General features: G+C 40.1%; 1 protein-coding gene across 2 annotated transcripts in view; it reads left to right on the forward strand.

Annotated features, from left to right (window-relative positions):
- The window catches only part of IRAK3 (interleukin 1 receptor associated kinase 3), a 56,031-nt gene that overhangs the window by 20,970 nt on the left and 13,985 nt on the right, over window positions 1–21,076 (forward strand). For both annotated transcript variants that reach the window (XM_074325455.2, XM_019732439.3), the window contains exons 6-8: window positions 3,004–3,068; window positions 7,382–7,496; window positions 8,418–8,536. In XM_074325455.2, coding sequence (XP_074181556.1) covers window positions 3,004–3,068; window positions 7,382–7,496; window positions 8,418–8,536 — 299 coding nt within the window. The remainder of the gene's footprint in view (window positions 1–3,003; window positions 3,069–7,381; window positions 7,497–8,417; window positions 8,537–21,076) is intronic.

Raw genomic sequence — 21,076 nt, forward strand, 5'->3', positions numbered from 1 at the left:
TTTGAAAAATAACTTGGGTTACAGGTTAGAGGATGGACTGGAACTTGGCAGGGGCATCGGAGGAAAGATGGCGAGAATTTAGACTGGAGGTGAAAAGACCTGGCAGGAGGATGTTTCAGATCTGTACACGAAGAAATGGAGAGGGCTTACCCCAATGTTCTCAACCCTAATATTAGAATCACTTAGGGAACTTGTGAAAAATGAGCCTTTTAGTCTCTGGTTAGGTCAGATAGTGATGGTGGTGGTGGCATCAGTATTTTAAAAGGCTTTCCAGGTGGCTCCTCGGTACAGCCAGTGTTGAGAACCACTGCTGTAAGGTGGGGCAGAGGCAAAGGGGACAACAAGGAGAAGGTATGTCTAAGAGATGAGATGACATGGACCAAATATAGGGATACATTGGGCAGGCCTGGGGAAATAGGGGAGAAGGAGGGATCTAAGGTGAATCCTACTTTGCAGCTTAGATTACAGGGACTTTTTAAAGAAAATAACCTGATTTCTCCATTTCCTCCAGTTGTGTTCTGCCCACTAGTTCTGATTCCTGAATCTCAAGGTTCCTGATAAGTTGAATGGTCTAATAAAAAAAATGAAGCTAAGTACTGGTGAAAGCCATCCAACAAAGAGAATGTGGGTGTCCTAGAGGTGGCTTAACCCAAGCCTGTTTCTCGGGCCAGTGTGTCCCTGGCACCATTTGTACTTTTTCTTTTGGTTGCGCCCCAGGGCCATGTCTCTAAAGGCTCCATCCATCTACCTCCTCCTCTCTCTGCAGCTACCACCAACTCATACTCCCTTTTGGGAGGTTTCTTCCCAGGAGTCTGGCTTCAGCGTGAGGTATCATTGCCTCTAGATCTCCTTCCCCTTCTGTCCCAGAGACAAGCATCATTTCCTTGATTGCCTCTGACTCCTCCAGATGGTTTTGGTGACCCTCCTATGTGTAACCACAGCATCATAGCATTATCTCATGGTATTGATTTCTTCGTCTGCCTCTCCCAACAGACTAGGTGGTTTTCTTTAAAGAGTTCTTATTTACCCTTTTTCCCCAAAAATAAGACCTAGCCAGACCATCAGCTCTAATGCATCTTTTGGAGCAAAAGTTCATATAAGACCCGGTATTATATTTTATTTTATATTATATTATATTATATTATATTATATTATATTATATTATATTATATTATATTATATATTATATTATAAGACCTGGTCTTATATTATAGTAAAATAAGACTGGGTCTTATATTAATTTTTGCTCCAAAAGAGAAAGTAGAGCTGATTGTCTGGCTAGGTCTTATTTTTGGGGAAACATGGTATCTTTGTATCCCAGTCCTTATTACAGGGCCTGGTCCATAGTAGTTGCTCAATAAATGTTTGTTGGATGAACTGAATAAAGCACATATGCCCTTTTCATAAAGTTAGTTGCTAATCTCTAGGTGTAAAAAGACAGGAGATAACAAATTTACCAAAGGCCTAAAAATTGTACAGAGTCCTACACACACTCACGCACTCATACCTACCCACACAGTTATCAGGAAAGGTGAGATAATTTAATGAAGCTTTAGCCTCAGAGCATTTTTTAAAAGAAATGTGGTTTTGTAAAATTGGACATTAACTTCCATAACCTTTCTTAGAGAGACTGAGGTAGGGAAATGTACTAGATGGGTTACATAGGTGCAACCAAGTCACCAGGCCATCTTACCATGAAGATCCTGATTCAGCACATCTGGGCAGGGACCTGAGATTCAGCATGTATCACCAGCTCCCCGTGACACTGATGTTCCTCGTGCACAGACAACACTTGAGCAGGAAGAGTGCTAGGTTAGCATGAACACAAAACTCACCCCTTCATTTTTCAGATTAAGAAAACTATGACCTCAGGGAAATTATGTGACAAAAAGTCACAAATAGTGAGAGGGCGTGAGACCCAATCCACTTGGATCCCACAACAAGGGTTGTTGTTGTTTTTTTTAAATATAAATTCTCATGAAGATGTCCTCAAACGTGATATGTCAGCCTAGTTTATTGTTTCTGACTTCCTCGGTTAACGTGGAAAACAGCTTCCAGAATCCTTGCTGGATTTCTTTCCTTTTATTCCTTAAGGATGGAGAGCTCTAAACACTCTGCCCTGTCTAGGAATTTGCAAATGATAGAACTTACAGCTGATGGCACCCAGGAGCACACTTAATTTAACTCTTTCTTTCTAGAAGTTAGGAGCCTGAGATTCAGAGACATGCAATGATGCAAGGTGTGTGAAGCCATTGAGAACAGTGCCAGGTTTGGAGCAGGTGTTCCGTACAATATTATCAAATTCATTAATTTATTCAGTAAATATTTATGTCAGGCACTGGGCCAGTTTCTGAAGCCTCTTTGAAGTAAGGAGTTATATTTTTCATTTGCTTAGTAAGCCCATCTTTACAAAATTAATACAAAGGTAAACGTGAACCAATAGATTCAAATGATCGAAGTCATAAATGCCAAATTAGTGAAATCACTTCTAACTAGAATATGGTTATCACAGACTGAATTTTTTTTTATGAGATCAAGTGGGTAAATTTTGAACCATCATGGGATTGTCTTTGAATGCATATAATATTTTTTAATTTATGTAAATTGTACAAAATATGGTGAGTTTGAATATAAAATATGGCAACATGATACATTGTATGAAAAACTTAATTCAAGAGCAGTGGTTCGAAATCTGTTTTGGGGTTAATGGATTTTTGAAACTCTGATTGAATCTAAGGCTCCTGTCCCCAGAAAAATGTTCATTTGCATTTCTACCAAAAAGTTCATCTTTGGGGTAGCCAGTTAGCTCAGTTGGTTAGAGTGCGTTGCTGATAACACCAGGGTTGCTGGTCTGATCCCCGCCTGGGCCACTGTGAGCTGCACCCTCCTTAAAAAAAAAAAAAAAAGTTCATCTTTTTGGGAGACTGTAGACCCTGGGTTAAGAATGCCAGAAACAGAAATCCTTTCCTTAATTGTTTTCTTGTTTTTCTGTATGATATTTAGGAGAAAAAAATGCAATGTAAGAAACAGTGGAAGAGATTTTTATCTGAGCTTGAAGTCTTACTACTGTGAGTATATTTTGCCTGGAATTTCTCCCTTTGTGCCTGGTTTTCATCTTTGTTCATCTTTGATTCTGCAGCACAGAGCTTGACATAGTTGGCATTTAATAAATGTGAGTTGGATGTTAGAATATCGGGTACATTTTTGACATCTGCTTTCGTATATATCTTAGAATACATTTTAAAATAGGCCATTTGCATAATTCACTTCAACATATTTTAGCAAGAAACTGTCGCAGGGGAGTGAGCTAAATCATGTGTGACTAACACGGCTGAGTGTAAAATAGTTCTTAGAAGATTAGAATTGTATACATTTTACCATTTCTCCCTTCCTTAGAGACGTTCAGTCAAGAAACTATTTTATCAGGATAACCCTGTTTAGGAAGAGAGATTTAGACAAAGGAATCAAGTACTTTTGATGTGCCTGTTATTTTCTGGAAATTCATTCATGAGCCTGAGAGTCAGTCCTTGGAGACGAACTAAAATGACTTCATTTTCATATATATTCATATCTGCAGCTGTGCAGCCTGCCTCATCGAAGGCCCCTAACCCTATAGAGTTCACCCATCACCTTTTACAAATAGAAAATGTTCTTTTCAGATGTTTTCTAAACCAATATGTGACTGGGGGGAGGGGTGTAAATCCTTCTTCTTTTATACCCAGGACCAGAAATCAGAATGTTAGACATTACTCATAAAAACTTAACATATATCATTTAGTCAACAAAAAACTAAAAGTGCAATAAGGTTTTTATATTTAAGCTTTATTTATTTGCTTATGAATACTGTAAGTACTAAATTCAAACATTTCAAAATTGCAAAAGTGCAAAGGGTAAACCAAGAAAATACTTTCTGCCACTATTATCATCCAACCACCCAGCTGATTTTCCCAAAGGCAACCAAGTTACCGGTTTCTTGTGTATCTCTCCAGAGATATTTTATGTGTAAGCATATATGTGTTTTGTTTTCTTATTTTCTTCGTGTACAAGAGGTAGCATAAATACTTAGTTCACTTTGCTTATTTTAGTATTCCATTGTCTGCTTTACTGTAATTTAATTAAACATTCTCTTATTGATGGCTTTTAGATTATTTTCTAATCTTTTATTTTTTTAAAATAATGTTCCAAGAAAACCTTGTACATACATTATTTCATACCTGTTTGAGTATAAGATAATTTTACAAAAGTAAAATTATAGGATCAAATGGTTATGTGTATTACATATTACCAGTGTCCTCCAATAGAAGTTACACCAATTTACATTTGTATCACTCATATGTAAGAGTGCCTGGTTCCTCGCATTCTTGCCAATACAGTGTTTATTCTTAACTTTTAATTTCCACCAATCTGTTAGGTGGAAATGGTTTCTCAGTATAGTTAAATTTCTTTTTCTATTATGAGTGAATCTTTTCACACATTAAGAGATATATTTCCTTTTCTATGAAATATCCTTTGCCCATTTTTTTATTAGGCTGTTGAGTAATTTTCTTAATGGTTTGTAAGAGCATTTTATATATTAGAAAAAATTAGCCCTATTTTTATGTTGTGAGATACAAACAATTTTTACCAGATTGTCATTTGTCTTTGCCTATTCTAGTTTTGCCATGTGGAAATGGTTTTTGTGCAGTTGAATTTAATCTATATTTTCTTTCACAGATTCTGGGTTTTATATCATAGTTTAAAAAGGCCTTCCCACTGAGAGGTTATAAAATAATATTGCCATTTTTTCCCAAGTACTTTTATGATTTCATTTATGATTTCATATTTATGTATCTGATTCAATTGGATTTATTCTGGTGAGATATTTATATATTAAGTTAGAGAGAATTCACAACTCTGTGATGTTGAATATTCCAGGTATGCCATCATTATCATTTATATTGCTAATATTTATTTAGTTCTAGTCCCTATATCAAGAACTTTACATGTATTAACTTTTTAACCCTATGAGGTAACCATAGGATTACCTATGTGGTAATCTACAATCCTATGAGGCAAGTACTGCTATTGTCCCCATTTTACAGATGCGGAAACTGACGTAGATCCTACCTTTTTGTACAAGATCCAACTTATTTCCTAAATCATCTTCAGTTGCCCGCTCCTCAGACATTTAGTAATGAATACATCAGATGCAGCCTTCTCCTTTTAGAATATAGTGTCTGAGATGTTTGGAGTAGGATTAAGAGAGAAGTACATGAGTAAATAGGTAATTTCAGTAAATTAAATGATAAGATGAGGATATACAGAGCACCGCAGAAGAGGAAATGGTAACTTGGGGGCGGTAGCAGTGTTACTTTTTCTTGGAAAAACAGCTAAACTGAGACCTGAGGATGAATTTTCTTAATTTAATATTAAGGGAACTACTTAATCCTTGTGCTTTAAATAGAATTGTAAACTCCTTAGAATGTGGCCTCTGATTCCTTTTTTCCTCTCTCCTCAAGAGAAGAGAAAAGAGCTAATAATTTCTGGGGATCTGGCACTTGGCTAAATGTTTAATCTTTAATTTTCATAAGAATCTCGGGAAGTAGGTACTATATTTTACCTATGTCCATAGATTGGCTAGCTGAAACAACAGAAATGTATTTGCTCATAGTTCCGGAGAGTGGGAAGTCCAAAATCAAGGCAGAGTTGATTCCTGATGAGGGGTCTCTTCCTGGCTTGCAGATGACCGCATTCTTGTTGTGTCGTCACATGGTGGAGAGCGAGGGAGCAAACTCTGGTGTTTCTTCTTATAAGGACACTAATTCCATCATGAGGGCCCCACCCTCATGACCCCACCTAACCCTCATTATCTCCCAAAGACCTCATCTTCAAACATCATCACATTGGGGGTTAGGGCTTCAACATAAGGATTTTGGGAGGACACAATTCGGATCATAGAGATTAAATAATTTACCCAACTTTACACAGCTGATAAAAACAAAGCCAGATATTCAAACCCAGGTTTGTCTGTCATTCAAGTCTGTCTGCTGTACCACATTGTGGTACCTTGCATGTTTTATCTGCAGTAGGCACTGAGAAATACTTGTTGAATTGATTTGAAAAGGTATCAGATCTGCTGATCTTCGGATCCAGATACTCTAAAATCCCACTGACTTAAAAATTTTTAGTGAAATGATGGGTGAGATGGGTCCAGAGCATTAAAACCAGCAATCATTCCATATGGCACCTCCATGTTCCATACCTCGATAACTTCTCAAGTGTCCATTTTTCTGCTAGATCAGTAATATTTAAAAATAAGCAAATGGTCATTTCTGTCCTGTGCGCGAGCGAGGAAAGCCATGGCTGTGTCTATACGAGGTCTTATATCTACTGCTTTTCAAAAGGTTTCTGTTTCTGTAAATTATTTTAAATTGTAGGAGAAATCAACCAGCTAGTGGCATAGAGCAGCGGTTTAAGCAGGCAAATATACTCGCTCAGTTCTTTTTCAGCCCATTGCTTTTCATTGTGTAGATATGATCTGGATCATAATAGGTGCAGGGATCTTGTGTCACAGAAGTTTTTGACATATTTAAAAATAAAAGTCTTTCCAAGTTCACAGTATGTGTGAATCTCACATGATTTATATTTCATAGTTGTTACCTGGGTTTCACTGGTTTTCCAAGTGATGACACATGCACTCAAGACAGAGTTTTTAAGGAGAGGTGCCTGAAAAAAAAGTGTAAAATATATATTACACTGACATAGAAGTCTATGATTTAAAAATCAGTAATATATTTTTCATCATCAAACTTTCCTAGGCACGTGGATTTTAGGTAGCAATACAAACTTGGTGAAGACACTGGATAGCTCTTTTAGCTGGGTCACTGATACCTAGCCTAGTACAGGACCTGACATAGTAACGCTCAATAAATGGACGAATGAAAACAAGCGTCTGTGCTCTTCCATTTTGATGACTTCACTTGCATGTATCTACCTAAAACAGTGGAGTGGATAATTTCAGTTGCATTATCTTTATTTAATAAATAAGTCATATTGGGTTTCATGTTGATAGAAATAATATACAATACTGTTGTCTGTTTGTTTTAAAGTTCCCAACACCCCACATCTTAAGAACTCTTCAATTGCTTAAATTTTATGTCATATGTTTGGATATTTTACTTATATTTGCATGGTCACAATCAATCAGCGAGTGGCTAATATTTGTTAGAATGCTTTAGACCAATTTGGAGAGTAAATCTGTGTCGTGTGTCCAAGGAAACTACTTCTCCCTTGGCCAAATTTATATTCTGTTTCAGACCTAGTCCCCATCCCCAAACCAGAGTGTTGTCTATTTCTTATTCGAATAAACAATTTGATGAATTTAAAAACCTTTTGTTTCAAGATTTCATCATCCAAATATACTGGAGTTGGCTGCCTATTTTACAGAGAGTGAGAAGTTCTGCCTGGTTTATCCATATATGAGACATGGATCACTTTTTGACAGATTACAGTGCGTAGTAAGTCATATCCATTACTCTGCCTGCTACTCTGACCCTCTGAAACCCCTGGGCAGCTGCTGAAATCTTTGGTGAGAACTGGGAGGCCAGTGTGTGCGCATGTGGGACAGCCAACAATGGGTTTCCCAAGGAAGTTGAGGACTTGTCCATGAATTAGTTTCTTACTCTTAGAAGGCTGCGTAAATTCCTGAGTCATTGTGTGTTGTGCAACATGGCAACCAAAAGATTTGCTGGGTCCTTTCTCCTTATTGGTTCTGTATCTCAAATGAATTGACATCAACTACCCTTATCGCCCAGATATTTTTTATTTGTATAACTTTACACAAGGTACCATTCAAATAGATATAAAAGCGATACAAGGGGTGGCCGGTTAGCTCAGTTGGTTAGAGTCTGGTGCTAAGAACACCAAGGTTGCCGGTTCCATCTCCGCATGGGCCACTGTGAGATTCACCCTCCTTAAAAAAAAAAAAAGTGATGCCGACTCCTTAAAGAGAAGGAGGTTGAATAAATGCCATCGTTTTTTATAAGATGTTTTTGAAAGATAAGTTTACAAATGGATTCAAATAGGTAGGTTATGTTTCAATTAAGATGAAAATAAAACCAGATTATTCTCAATTACCCACACTATTATGCCACAAATAATTAAAAATCTTATTTAGTGTGCTTTTAAACATAAATACCTTATAAGCCATATTTTGATTAAGGTGTTACTAAATTATTGGGTATTTTCATTGGCTACAGAGGTCTAGAACCATCATTGAGAGTAGAGAGAAACCTATTTTGAATAAAAAATAGATTATGGTAAACCTACCACACTCCCCCTCCCCATCAGCTTCGATTCTGGCATACGTCTATGTGATGACTACATACATGGTTTTTACTCAGAAAGCGCGAATAAACCAACTACTGTTGTCTTTTTAGGGGAACACAGACCCACTCTCTTGGCACATTCGCATCAATGTACTAATAGGAACAGCCAGAGCCGTCCAGTACTTGCACAATACGGATCCATGCTCCGTCATCTGTGGCAGTGTATCAAGGTAAATTATCCCAGAGCTTTAGGTTGCACCTGAAAGCCCCCTTTCATCATCACAGGTGAGTCAGACTTCACACTATTTTCAGTCTATATCGTGTTGCCTCGAAAATAAGACCACGTCTTATATTAATTTTTGCTCCAAAAGACATATTAGGGCTTATGTTCAGGGGATGTCATCCTAAAAAATCATGCTAGGGCTTATTTTCCAGTTAGGTCTTATTTTTGGGGAAACATGGTAGTTTCCCTGGCGTGTGTGTGTGTGTGTGTGTGTGTGTGTGTGTGTTAAAAATGCTCATCTAAGTATTTTAAATCTTACCTTTTTATTAATGAAAACATATCTGCCAATTAAAAAAAGCTACATTTATGTTGCCAAAGGGAGAGTTTATATTCTCTTTGGGAATTATTAATGAATAATGTAGGCTAGATGGTTTTGTGTACTTTATTAATTATACCTGATAGCAAACTGTGAACTGAACCTGTATTAATCTCACTTTTTTTTTTTTTAATTGAGGTTACAGGAACGGTTAAGTGACTTACTTATATGAGAATTCCTAGCAAGATAACAGTAGTAAATGGCAATTAAAATTCTTTGTCCTTGAGTCTCCAGTGTCTTGCTCATTCCACTAAGCTTGCTGCCTCATAGCTGTATATATTCACCTGTGATGAGGCGAGCAGCAACGCCTGTGTTCATTTTTGAGATATGAGAAAATTAGATAGAAACATCTCCATCTTTCGTCTTCTTCAGTAGACGTAAGAATCATTCATAGAGTAGGTAGCCTGTAGCAGCCCCTTCTGCCCTCCGATGAATTTTTCCTATGTGCCCTTCATCTTCAGCCTGTCTCAAAGTAGGTAAATATGCCTTTGCTGAATAGCAGGGAAGACTCAATTTGAAAAGCTGCTCCCTCTTCTGAACCATTTCCTAGTATCTTGGAAAAAGCTTTTAGTGTGCTTTTGAGTTGACAGAGAAGGAATGATTGCTTACTTCTTTGTTCTTCTGGTAAAATGAACTCCATATGGAAAACCTAGATTTTCATTTAGTCTGAGAGGAATAGGGGGAACCACCCATAGATGTCTGTCCCTGTTGTAGTATGGTAGTTCCTCAACCGCTAGTGACTCCATAAATCAGCATGAAATTGGTGCACTCTCACAGCACGAGGACATAGATGGAAAGCAGAGGTGTTGGAGGTTGGTAGAGTCAACCATTGAGGTCTGTTCCAAAGGGCTGAGGTGGCCACCCCAACGTAAAACAGTCCCAGTTCCACCCAACGCACAACCAGCTCAGCACAGGAGGTGTTCAAATATATATTTTCACTAAGTAAACAAACCAATAACTATCTGGGATTTTGCTGTATATGTTCTTCCTTTAGTTTAAACTTAAGGTGAGCATGAGCTTATTTTCAATCCCACGCAGTACTACATTATTCATTTTCCATTTGTGTGACTAAGTTCATCAAATCCTCTTCTGAAAGCAGAGCTTTCAGGAAAGGGGTGAGACGGGAGAGGGTGTCCAGGTCCTGGTACTTGATGGGACGGGGACAGGGAAGGCCATCACCTAGAGGAAAGGGGTCATCCGGGTGGAGGGCTATACTTCCAGGTTCTGCCTGGGTCATGGGATTTTCCACAGCTAACAGTAGGTGAGGAGCTTTGGATGTGCCCTTTTGGCATCTCTCTCCTGGGTTTCGGTTAGAACACAGGCCCTGGACCCTGATTTCTGCTTTCCCACTACTGTCTTCAGGCAGGTTCCCAGGAAATAGGCTCAGAGATTTGCCCGCAGGAAGTTTTAAGGGCCCGCTCTCAGGAACAACAAATGTCAGGGAGGCAGGAGGGAGGCAGACTTTGGCAGTTGGAGAAGCTGAGCTGGAATATTGTCATAGAGGCCTTGGCCGATGCCATGGGGACCGCTGATGCTGGGGTGGCCCTTCAGAAATAACCCAAAGTGAGGCAAAGTGCTCAGGTTTTTGTATCCCTCTGTCCGACCAGCCCTCAGTGGTGCTGCACCTGGGCTGAGGCCACTCCCTTCCTCCAAGGACAGATCCCAGGTTGGGGCTTAGCTGTGAGTCATCAGCAGCCACCCCTCGCTGGCGGGGAAGGAGTGCCTCCCTGGGTCCTGAAGGAGGGATCTGGGCCACACCACTGCAGCCACCACCGTTATGAAGGAAGATTTGACTGGATGACACTCTGCAAAATGTGACCAAATGCTGCTTTTTCCTGTACTTTCCTTCCCATCCTTTCCTCTTAGTTCAATAGAAGCTGACGTTCCACTTAAAATGTGATTCAGAGAAAATTGCTTAACTTATCAAAGCCTCAGTTTTCCCCTCTGCAAAACGCTAACAAAAGAATAACAGCTTCCATCTCTCAGGGTTAAATGACATAAAGTACGCATGGTGCTTGGCAAAGAGTACCCACTCATCAAATGATGCCTCCTGTTATAATTGGTCAAGAAGTGGCAGGAATCGCAGTGGCGGAGGCTGAGATACTGATGGCCATTCAGTCTCTTTACTTCTCACTCTTTTACTTACTGTCTTAATTCATTCAGGATGCTATAACCAAAATACTACAAAGTGGGTGTCCAATCAACAACACACATTTATTTCTCACAGCTGTGCAGGCTGGGAAGTCCAAGGTCATGGTGCTGGCCTCGTCTTTGTCTGTGAGAGTTCACTTTCTGGTTTATAGATACCATCTTTTTCCTCTGTGTTCTCACAAGGCCAAAGGGACGAGAGATCTCTCTAAGGCCTCCTTGTAGGGCACTAATCTTGTTCATGCGGGCTCCACCCTCATGGGCTAATTACCTCCCAAACGCCCCACCTCCTGATACCATCACTTTGGGGTTTGGGATTTCAACGTATGAATTTTGGGGAGACACAAACATTCAGTCAATAGCGTCTTACCTTCATCATCAATTTATTGTGTTTGGAAAGTAAGCTCTATTTTAAGAAAAATCACTTCTGGGTTAACATACGTTTATTGAAAAAATTTAAAAATCACATTCCTTTTAGTTCACAAATATTTATGGAACGTCTGTTGTGTGCAGACCATTGTATTAGGACCACAGTGTGGACATACAGTGATCAGGCTTGTCCTTGAGGCCTCAACCTGGTGTTCAGAGAAATAACACCAACACAGAAAATACATAGTACAACACTAACTCTGCCCAATCAATGCACGATTGGTCTGAGGAGACTTTTCTTCCAATTAGATAGTTCCAAGCCAAGTCTTTGAGGAGATGGGTCAATGGTAATGGATTGGTTGAAAGAACGGAAGAAAATATGCCTGGTGGAGGCAACAATTTGTTCAAGGGAACAGAGTGAAGAATTGCCAAGGGTATAATGAGAGCCAGACAGATTGGTTGATGGGAGAGGAAAGGACGAGGTTGGAAGGAGGGAGGACAGGACTGGAGAGGAGTGAGGAATGTGGTGGGTAGGGGTTTGGATGGAGCCTTAAATGCTAGCCTGGCTGGGGACCCAGATCTGATAAGCAAAGCTCTCTTGAGGGACTCTGAGGCTTCTCTGGGGTGTAAGTGGGAACAGGAAGCTTCTGTAGTCTCGTAGGTGGTCTCACAATTTAAAACTGGGCCCTTTCTTCCAGGCCAGTATCCCAGGTGCTTGTCTGGATGTGCCAAACTCTAAAATCGTCTAAATAACACTTCTCGATGAGTGTCTGGCGGGTAATGTAAATACAGAATACCAAAGAGGTCTGATCAGAGATGGGGAGAATTCCGTGGAAGAGGCAGGGTTTAAACTGGGAGTGCAGCTAGCAACATATTATTTTAGTTGGTGAAGGGGTTGCGTTTCTGGGCTTTCCAGAGGGTTTAAGGACTCAGCATAGCCATGCATAGACTGTGCCCACACACAGGCATGTGTCAGGGTGAGGAGTTCCGGGGCTGCGGGCATTTATTTGAGAATTGTGGTTTCACAAGTGCTCATTTGTGTTCCTCAATTGTGTTCCTCTCTGTTCCAGAGCAAATCAGCCTCTTCCACAAGCCGCTGAGTTCTTGGCCTTTCTTCTGAGTCTGCCAGCAAAGATGCTAATTACTGCCAGTAATATCAGTGGGTTTTTCCCCCTTTCCTTTGGTGATGTGCACACCTGTTCTCTAGGAACTGGAATGAGACCAATTCATTTCATTCAAGGCACCGAGCATCTGTCAGCTGGTAATGACATTCAGTCCCCAGCAGTCGAGGCCAAACATGAATTGGCTGACTTACATTACCCTCCTGGATCTCTCTTAAAGGAATCCTTCGCTTTGCTCTAAACTTGGGCCTGTCTGATTCTTGTTCCTTCCACGTACAGCTCGTGCTTTTAGGAAGGTCTGAAATCCCAACTCTTCTGCCTTTGGCATATTAATTTTCTAATTCTTTGTAATTCTAGGAGGAATGTCATTTTGTTGCACAGCCCTGATAATTGGCTCAAAAAAGGGCTTTTCAAAATGTGTTAAACACTGACTTTTTGATGAGTAAGTCGGGGCTCTATTTTTGTTGGTGTGATAAATGGAGATATTAATACCTCTCTTTTCTTTTCCGCTTCTGGGCCTCAGACTGATGAATCTCAGAAGAGTTTATCATATGTTATTTGACATTATTAAATAATGTTTTTAATAATATGAAATCATGTGGAATAATGTGCATAAAGTGAGATTAAGTGAAAAGAGTCAAATTGAAGTGGTATAGCGTACACGATTATAAATTTGTAGTACTACAAATTTATGAATTAAAAAAAATAGATTAAAAGTAAGATATACCACAATATAAATAAGGCTTTATTTCAACATAGAGACGTAGCTTTTTATTTAATGACTTAGTTTATACTTCTACGTTGTTTTTAATTTTTTATTTAAGGATTATAGTCTATGCTTATAATAAAAACAATTTATTAGAAGAAAATAACTTGGCATCAGACCTGTCTATCACAAAGTAATTCAAAGACATTCCAAGGGGGAATCCCTAAGTACTAAATGATATCTAAAAGTTTATTTCATTCATTCTCAAATTAATTCCATCTACAAAGAAGTTGGACAATCTTACACCTTTGTGGCTTTTCACATAGTTTAAGAAGTGAAGATTGCAAGGTCATTATTCAGCAGCCTGCAGCCCAAAGTGTGAGCCACACCTTTGTCTCAGCAAAATGAAGTGGTGTCTGCACTATCGCCAGACACCACACAGAAAGAGCACAGGGAGTCTGGGTTCAAGACCGGCTCCTTCCTCACTCTCGCAAGACACAGTTTTCTTCTCACTTATACCTTCAGAGCCAACTGGATGACCTCAAGTTGGACCGCTTCTTGCTTTCTAATTCTGTGACCTTGTACCTGCCTGCTTTTGTCCTGTGTTCTCTCCCCACACATCGAGGGATTGGGACAGGAGAAATATGTGACACTACATTTTTAAAAATCCTGGCCAAGCTTTACCCGATCACCTTCGGAGTGATGATGAGCTCAGATATGTTTAGCGAGGTACCTCCAGAGACCTGCTCACCTTAGCACAGGTTAGGCGAAGTCCTGAATTGCCTGTTTCCCAGAAACACCTCGCCCCAGTCTTTTCTCGGTCCTTCCCCTTGTTCCACAACCACCCCAATGATGTCGTGGATGTCCCTGCATCTTGTCACTGGTTAAGTGTATGGCCTTTGGGGTCAGAAGATCTCGTTCAAATCCCTGCTCTACCTTTGGTAAGTTACTTAAATTCCCTCCAGCTCAGTCTCCTTATCTGGAACTGGGCAGGCTACTACTCCCCTCCTCCTGGGGTTGAGGGGATGAAGTGAGATAAATCATATAAAGCACCGCCCAGAGCCTGGCAATAAACTGTAACTCCTCCCATCTACTGGAGACTACCTCTTCTACCTCCTAATTGTCTCATCCGACCTGTCCTGGACCCGTGCACAGCACGTTGTTACGTGGGTGCAGCTCTACTGATTAAAACTTCCTTTATATTGAGCTGAAATCTGTCTTCGGCTGACTCGCTCAGCCACTATTTTGCCACTGGAATTATCTATATACACCTACAGAAAAGAGGAAATAGAAGTTCATTTCATTTTTGCTTTGTAATCAGCACTTACTTAATCTTTTATGAGTAGCTGAATAAAAAGATATTTCTTTCAGTTAATTGTAGTAAATCGAACGAGCACTGAACACAGACAAAGGAGGGCTAAGCTTCGGTCCCGGCTCGACCATTAAAAAGCTATTTTGCATAGAACAATCCTTTCAACCATGTGGGCTGCATTTACCTCATCTGAAAAAGGAGTGATTATACTATAGCAACGATGACAGATCAGTTTCATCTCACATTCCATCTCTGATTGATTGGCAGTGACTTCCCATGGGCAGTGTTGAAAGGGAACCTGGGGTGTTTGCTTTCTGAATGCAATTAGTGATGTCTGCCAAGAATGTGGGAGGATGTTTGGGCAACATTTGGATCACATATTTACCATATGCAGAGTGGTCTAAGGCTCTTAATTAACTGATTATATCAACGAATGTTTGCTTACTATATTCTACAGACTCAACATTGTGCTTATGTTAAAAAACATAAGCTGGTCTCTGAGTAGGAGTCAAATAGTATAGTGCAGGCTGTACAGTAGGAACTTGGAGAAAAGAGGACCACGGGAATTCAGAGCAGTTGAGTGAAAGCTTCATGGAGGAAGTGAATCTTAGGCTGCATAGAGAATTTGGATGAAAATAAGGGCGGGGGCAGTACTTTGCAGGTGAGGGGAACAGTAGAAAGATAGCCCCCATGGAAGAGGAGTGGGGCAAGGGCAAAGTGGGGGGGGGGGTCAAATGTATGGTAATATATGGAAACTAGATTTTGGTCAATTAAAAATTTACCTCAATTAAAAAATTTAAAAACAGAAAGAAAGCCCCTCCACCCCAAACATCAATAAGGGCAGTCTATCCTGCCTACATTGGAAGTGCTAATACTACATCAGAGGAGTTGATAGGCTGCAGACAGATTAGGGAGGTCGGTGAAAGCGAGAGATTTTAGACCTGGCCTGAAAGCCCACTGAATAACTGAGTAGTCCTTCCATCAACTCTGAATCTTGGTATCATTGGTCTTATCTCAGTTTGACCGAGGAGAAAGCTGACTTCTAAAGGTTAGTAACCTGTCTGTGTCACACATCTGTAGATGGGGAAGGGAGGTAAGGTTCCAAGTTTGTGTGGGTCCAACAATCATGCTTTTGCAGGTAATTAAGGGTTCCTACCTGGGATTCCTGAGAGCATTTTGGCTTCATCGGGCAGAGACATGAAAATTGGACAGGAGAGGAGAACAAAATTAGTACCATGTTTCCCCGAAAATAAGACCCAGCCAGACCATCAGCTCTAATGCGTCTTTTGGAGCAAAAATTAATATAAGACTCGGTATTATATTAGACCTGGTATATTATATTGTATTATATTATATTATATTATATTATATTATATTATATTATATTATATTATATTATATTATATTATATTATATTATATTAAAGACCTGGTCTTATATTATATTAAAATAAGTCTGGGTATTATCTTAATTTTTGCTCCAAAACACGCATTAGAACTGATTGTCCGGCTAGGTCTTATTTTCAGGGAAACATAATATGTGCCAATTTGGAAGTGTTGACATTGGACTCCTGGTGAAAATGGCAGTAGGCAGTGGACTTGGAGGTGGAAATCTGGCCTGGAGCAATGCATTCAGAGTCTTCACCCTATTCAAGCAGTGAGAGTAAATAGCCTTCTAAGGAGACACTCACTGGCAAGGACTCCAGTGCAGGACACCTAAGGAGGAAGTTAGCCCACATTTCAATGGTATTTTTAAGAAGGCTGGTGGTTTCGTTTGCCCAAAAATGTCTTAGTAATTTGAACTCTTCAAAGAGAATGGTATAAAAACAAAAATTTATTTCCAGATGGTGGAATTTGAGGAAAAGGATTTAAATAAAGAAAAGAATCTTGAAGAGTTGCCGTCTCTTTTCTTGACAAAGGACCCTCACATTTTTATTTGGGAAATGAATATGTTTTTGAATTACGGGATTACATAAAAGCATCTGAAAGCAGTAAACGTCCTTGCTCTTTCCATCTTATCCCTTAGCAAGCTTAATTGTTTTCACATTTAAGAACGATCTTAACTCAGATGCATTTTATCCTTGGCATTTTTCGTCCCAAACATTCTTTCCTGTTAGTGTCCAAAGCGAGGAGATAATCTTGGTGAACACTTCTAATGTTTCCTATAAGATTATGTTCTCTCATCCGTGTTGCCCTATGTCTCCTGCCAAGTGAAACAGTCTATCGTACAAGGGAGGTGGTCTAGGAAAGAAGGGAAGAAGCCATTTGCTTAAAAATGATTTTTTTAAAATATGGACTTTGGTCATAGTTAAGTGCATGGGGAATTTCCTTTGTGAGGGACCAGAAAGACGGAGTGGTTGGGAAGGAGGGCAGGAAGCCACAGATTGGCCCTTCCTGCAACCAGGCCGCCCTTGCCTGAGGCCCCAAGCCTGTCCCATCTTCCCTCACTCCCAGACCAGTTGTGTGCGGTAAGGTGGGACTGGAGCTCAGAGTTTAGGAAGGACGGCAAAGCCTGAAGGGAATTCATTAACCAGTCTCCTCCTCCCTCTCCCCCCAAAAAACCTACTTTTGTTTTTCAGAAACATTTTAGATGTAAACTCAGACCTCCCCGTTTCCCCTAGGGCCTCTTTGATTCAAAAATATCCAAAAATGTTCATTTTTTCCCCTAAGGGATGCCAAAACAATGGAATATTACCTAAATCAAAATTTTCCCTATTGTATTTCCCATCACTGTCTCTAAACCCCAACATTCATTTATTTACATACATGGATACATATATGTATGTACACATGCACACATATGTACCAAACTCTCTCTCTATATATATATATATTTATTTATTTTTTAATTTTTTTTTTTTTTTTTTTGTCTCTCCATGGTCTTAAAATACCTAAAAATGTTAATTTAGTCAGGTTCTTCCAAAACTTCTCTGAAACTATTTGGAAACTCAGCCGATGCCTTGAGACTAATTACTAACCTAAGAGCCCTCAGATCTCCAGGATCATTCTGCAACCCCCCTGTACTTTTATTGCTTCAAATTGGTGTGCTTGAATTTCTAGAGATACTCAACCGAGTTCCCTGGGATAAGGTGGTGGGTGTAGGACAGACAATGGCCAACCTACCTCCTTTAAAGTGTATTTTGAGTCCCTCTCTATGTATCAAGCACTCTGCTTACATTTCTCAATTAATCCTTGTAACAACCCTGTGAGGTGAGCATTATCAGATCTTTTTACCTACAAGGAAACTGAGGCTTTGGGAAGTTGTGCTACCGTGTTTCCCCGAAAATAAGACCTAGCTGGACAATCAGCTCTAATGTGTCTTTTGGAGCAAAATTAATATAAGACCTGGTCTCATATCATATCATATCATATCATATCGTATCATATCATATTATACCCGGTGTCATAGTAAAATAAGACCGGGTCTTGTATTAATTTTTGCTCCAAAAAACGCATTAGAGCTGATTGTCCAGCTAGGTCTTATTTTCGGGAGAAAATAAGAGATGAAATTAGAGATGAAATTTCACAATTACAGGAAGAATACTCCTTACAGACTGAGCCTTTCCAGAGAGCTTAGGACTCATAAAGCTCCAGTAAAGCAAAAACACACTTTAATACTGTCTCTGAGTCCTGCCTGGGTTCAGTGAGAAAGAAAGAGAAAGGCATAATCCAAGGGGAAATAAAGGTTTTCAGCTTTGTTTCATTTCAGCTCAGAGTCACCGCGTGCTGTAGTGGGGGAGGGTGTGTGCAAGCCCTTTCCTAGTGACCTGCAGTGACTAGGAACAAACTGGGTCTTGCCTCATTTGGTGAAGGGTATCTTGGTGTTGCAACTGCAGTGACAGAGAGCAAGATATCCTGTTGACTCAGGCTGTCACAGAGGCCAGTGCATCCTCTTTATCTCTAGGGCCAACTGAGTGGAGTCTGGATTTTTCCTGAGAGTTGTCGGGTTCTCAGCTACTGGGCACCAATAACTCACCCTAAAATCCTTTAAAATATGTATATCTTTAAAAATCAATTGTGCATTTACATAGCAAACATTGGCATAGCCATTTAAATTCAAATCCTGCATTATAATCAGGGTGTATCATCTTGCTTTGTATTTATGGCCCACAACTAAATTAGAGGCAAACTGGTGAGCAACGAAAGCAATTTTTGTAGCCTTTGAGGGGTTCAGGTCCCCAAAAAGAATTGTCTTAGAAACCCCTAGCAATAAGGAGACTAAGTAATGTCCCCAGAGTCAGGATATAAATTCACTCCCTTGTGTAGGCTTGTCCTCCATCTCCTCAGTGTACTACCTCTGATCCCTCGGCTGAAAGAATTATTCAGAGAAGTGATGTCTCTGAGTTACAGTAAATAGCCTTGTGGGAAAGAACAGAAGAAACAGGTTGTAGAAACACTAAATTAAGGGTTTGGGCCAGTGGATGTTTCTCATTTGTGTCTTCGATAGCTGCAATAGCCAGCAAGCTGCCCTTTTATTACATTATATTGTTACATGATTGTAGTTATTTTCTGTTGTCTTTATTTTGTTAGTCTGTTTTTACCCCTATAGGATAAACATATTCAGTTGGCCTGCATGGCAGCTGAAGGCACTTTATGTTTGAACATTCTATCTAAGGTTGAAGCAGGGGGAAGAATTAGGGCAGAATTGACTGTTGAAGGGCCTCTTGCAATTCCCACTCTCCTAAAACAGAACTTCCTTCTTCCTCAGCTACCATTAACCTTTATTTAGAACAGAGTAAATCACTGGATTCAAAATTTATGTTATACACTAAAATGTCCTGGTAAACAACTTGTCTTTTCACCAAATATCATTCAAAGTGTAAATGCAGTGCCCTAGAACAGTTTCATTTTCTTATTGATGGTCTCTCACTGACCCAAAGTCCTCTGTGGGTTTTATTGTGTAACACACTGTGGTTACGCGGCTTAGTTCTGCCTAACTCTTACAGAAACGTGATTCACCAGTTGCCGAAAGCTTCCCAACAGTTTGGCTGGGTCAAATACAAAGGTTCGATTATGGGTTTTGTTGTTGCTGTTGCTTTTTTCTTTTTTCTCTTGTACTTAGAAAAGACTTACCATCCTTCAGGGAGTCTTAAGTGTTCCACAGATTCAGCTTTTCGCCTTCTCATGGTTCTGGCATTTTAAGTTACGATTTTATACCATCTTTAGAGCTGGCGTGGAGGAAGAAGAAGGGTAAATGTTTGACATTGAAACTCTGGCATTCAGAGCTTTGTTATCGTCTTCCTAGGCTGAAATGCAACAGGGTGGGGTACAGAAGAGAGAGCCAGACTCTCAGTGCAACAGAGGCTGGAAGGGCAGAAGGTTGGTCCTGGTAACGCCAGTCAGTGACCCTCTCTGCCCGCTTCACCTCCTGGCACACCAGCTAACTCCTGCATTAGACACCCCAGCACTGTGACATGAGCAGGGCATCTCCAGAAGCCCCAGCCTTGATCTTAACAAGTCAAGAGTATACCTATGGAAGAAACAATTTTGAACCAAATATCTGTTCTTGTCTAGAGCTGGGGAGAAGGTGGGATCTGGCAGTAGTAGAGTCCTCATCTTCAGAGGTATGTTGGGATACTTAATACCGTTTTCCACACAAGAAAATCAAAGACTGGATGAGGAGTGACAGACCCAGGCTGGTCTTAGAAGCTGCCAGGTTTGAAATATCTGGAGAGAAATATCAGGGGAGAAAAATGAGCGCTGTGTTTGTTGCTCCAAGTGTCCTCCGTGACCTCCTCCTCATAAATGCAAATGTCACACAACACGTAAGGGCGCCAGGGCTGATGCCTAAGGCGGGCTCTTCGGATTTTTGCAATTCTCTTGTTACCCTTACAGGAGGAAGAGTGAAAGCAAGTTTAAAGAGTGCTTATCTCGCTCCTTAAAGGTCCCCGGGGAGTCCTGTCGTTTTGTCTGCTTTCAACTCAGTGCTAGACAGTCTGGACTAGAATTCTTGAGGCCTTAGCTTCAAATCCTGTAAATAGAAGGAGGACTCCAAATACCGAGATTCGTGACAATGCCTGCATTTCGCACCTGTGGAACTAGGGTCTGCCTGTCTGCCTACTTGTACAGGGATAGCAAGGACTAATGGAATTTCCATATATAAGATCCAATACTTGTTCAAGATTAAGAATTTCTTATTCTCCTGTAGGTACCCTATTACCCCTTTTAACGTCAGTGTGTAGTACTCCAAATACACCACGTGACCTTGTGGATGGGCAGGCCTACTATTAGACACTTTGTTTTCTGGACCAAAAACAAGCTCCAAATAAGCCCTAAGCAAAGTTGAAAAGTAGGTAACTTTCTCTTGGCCCGCCCACCTCTTTTTATCAATTTCCGTCTGCTGTCTTATGAGGAATTACTCATCTTCCTCTTAGCGACCATTTATTGAACATTACAGTATGCCAAGCAGTGAGCTATTTATATGCCCCACATGAGTTCTGTGAGTTCTATTGTTTTCCTCTTTTCACTTGTGATGAACAACAACATTGAGGCTTAGCGGGGTGCAGGCACAGAGCC

This window comes from Rhinolophus sinicus, chromosome 1, assembly GCF_057876585.1.
Source record: "Rhinolophus sinicus isolate RSI-liver-muscle chromosome 1, RSI-T2T, whole genome shotgun sequence".
NCBI classification, from domain to species: domain Eukaryota; kingdom Metazoa; phylum Chordata; class Mammalia; order Chiroptera; family Rhinolophidae; genus Rhinolophus; species Rhinolophus sinicus.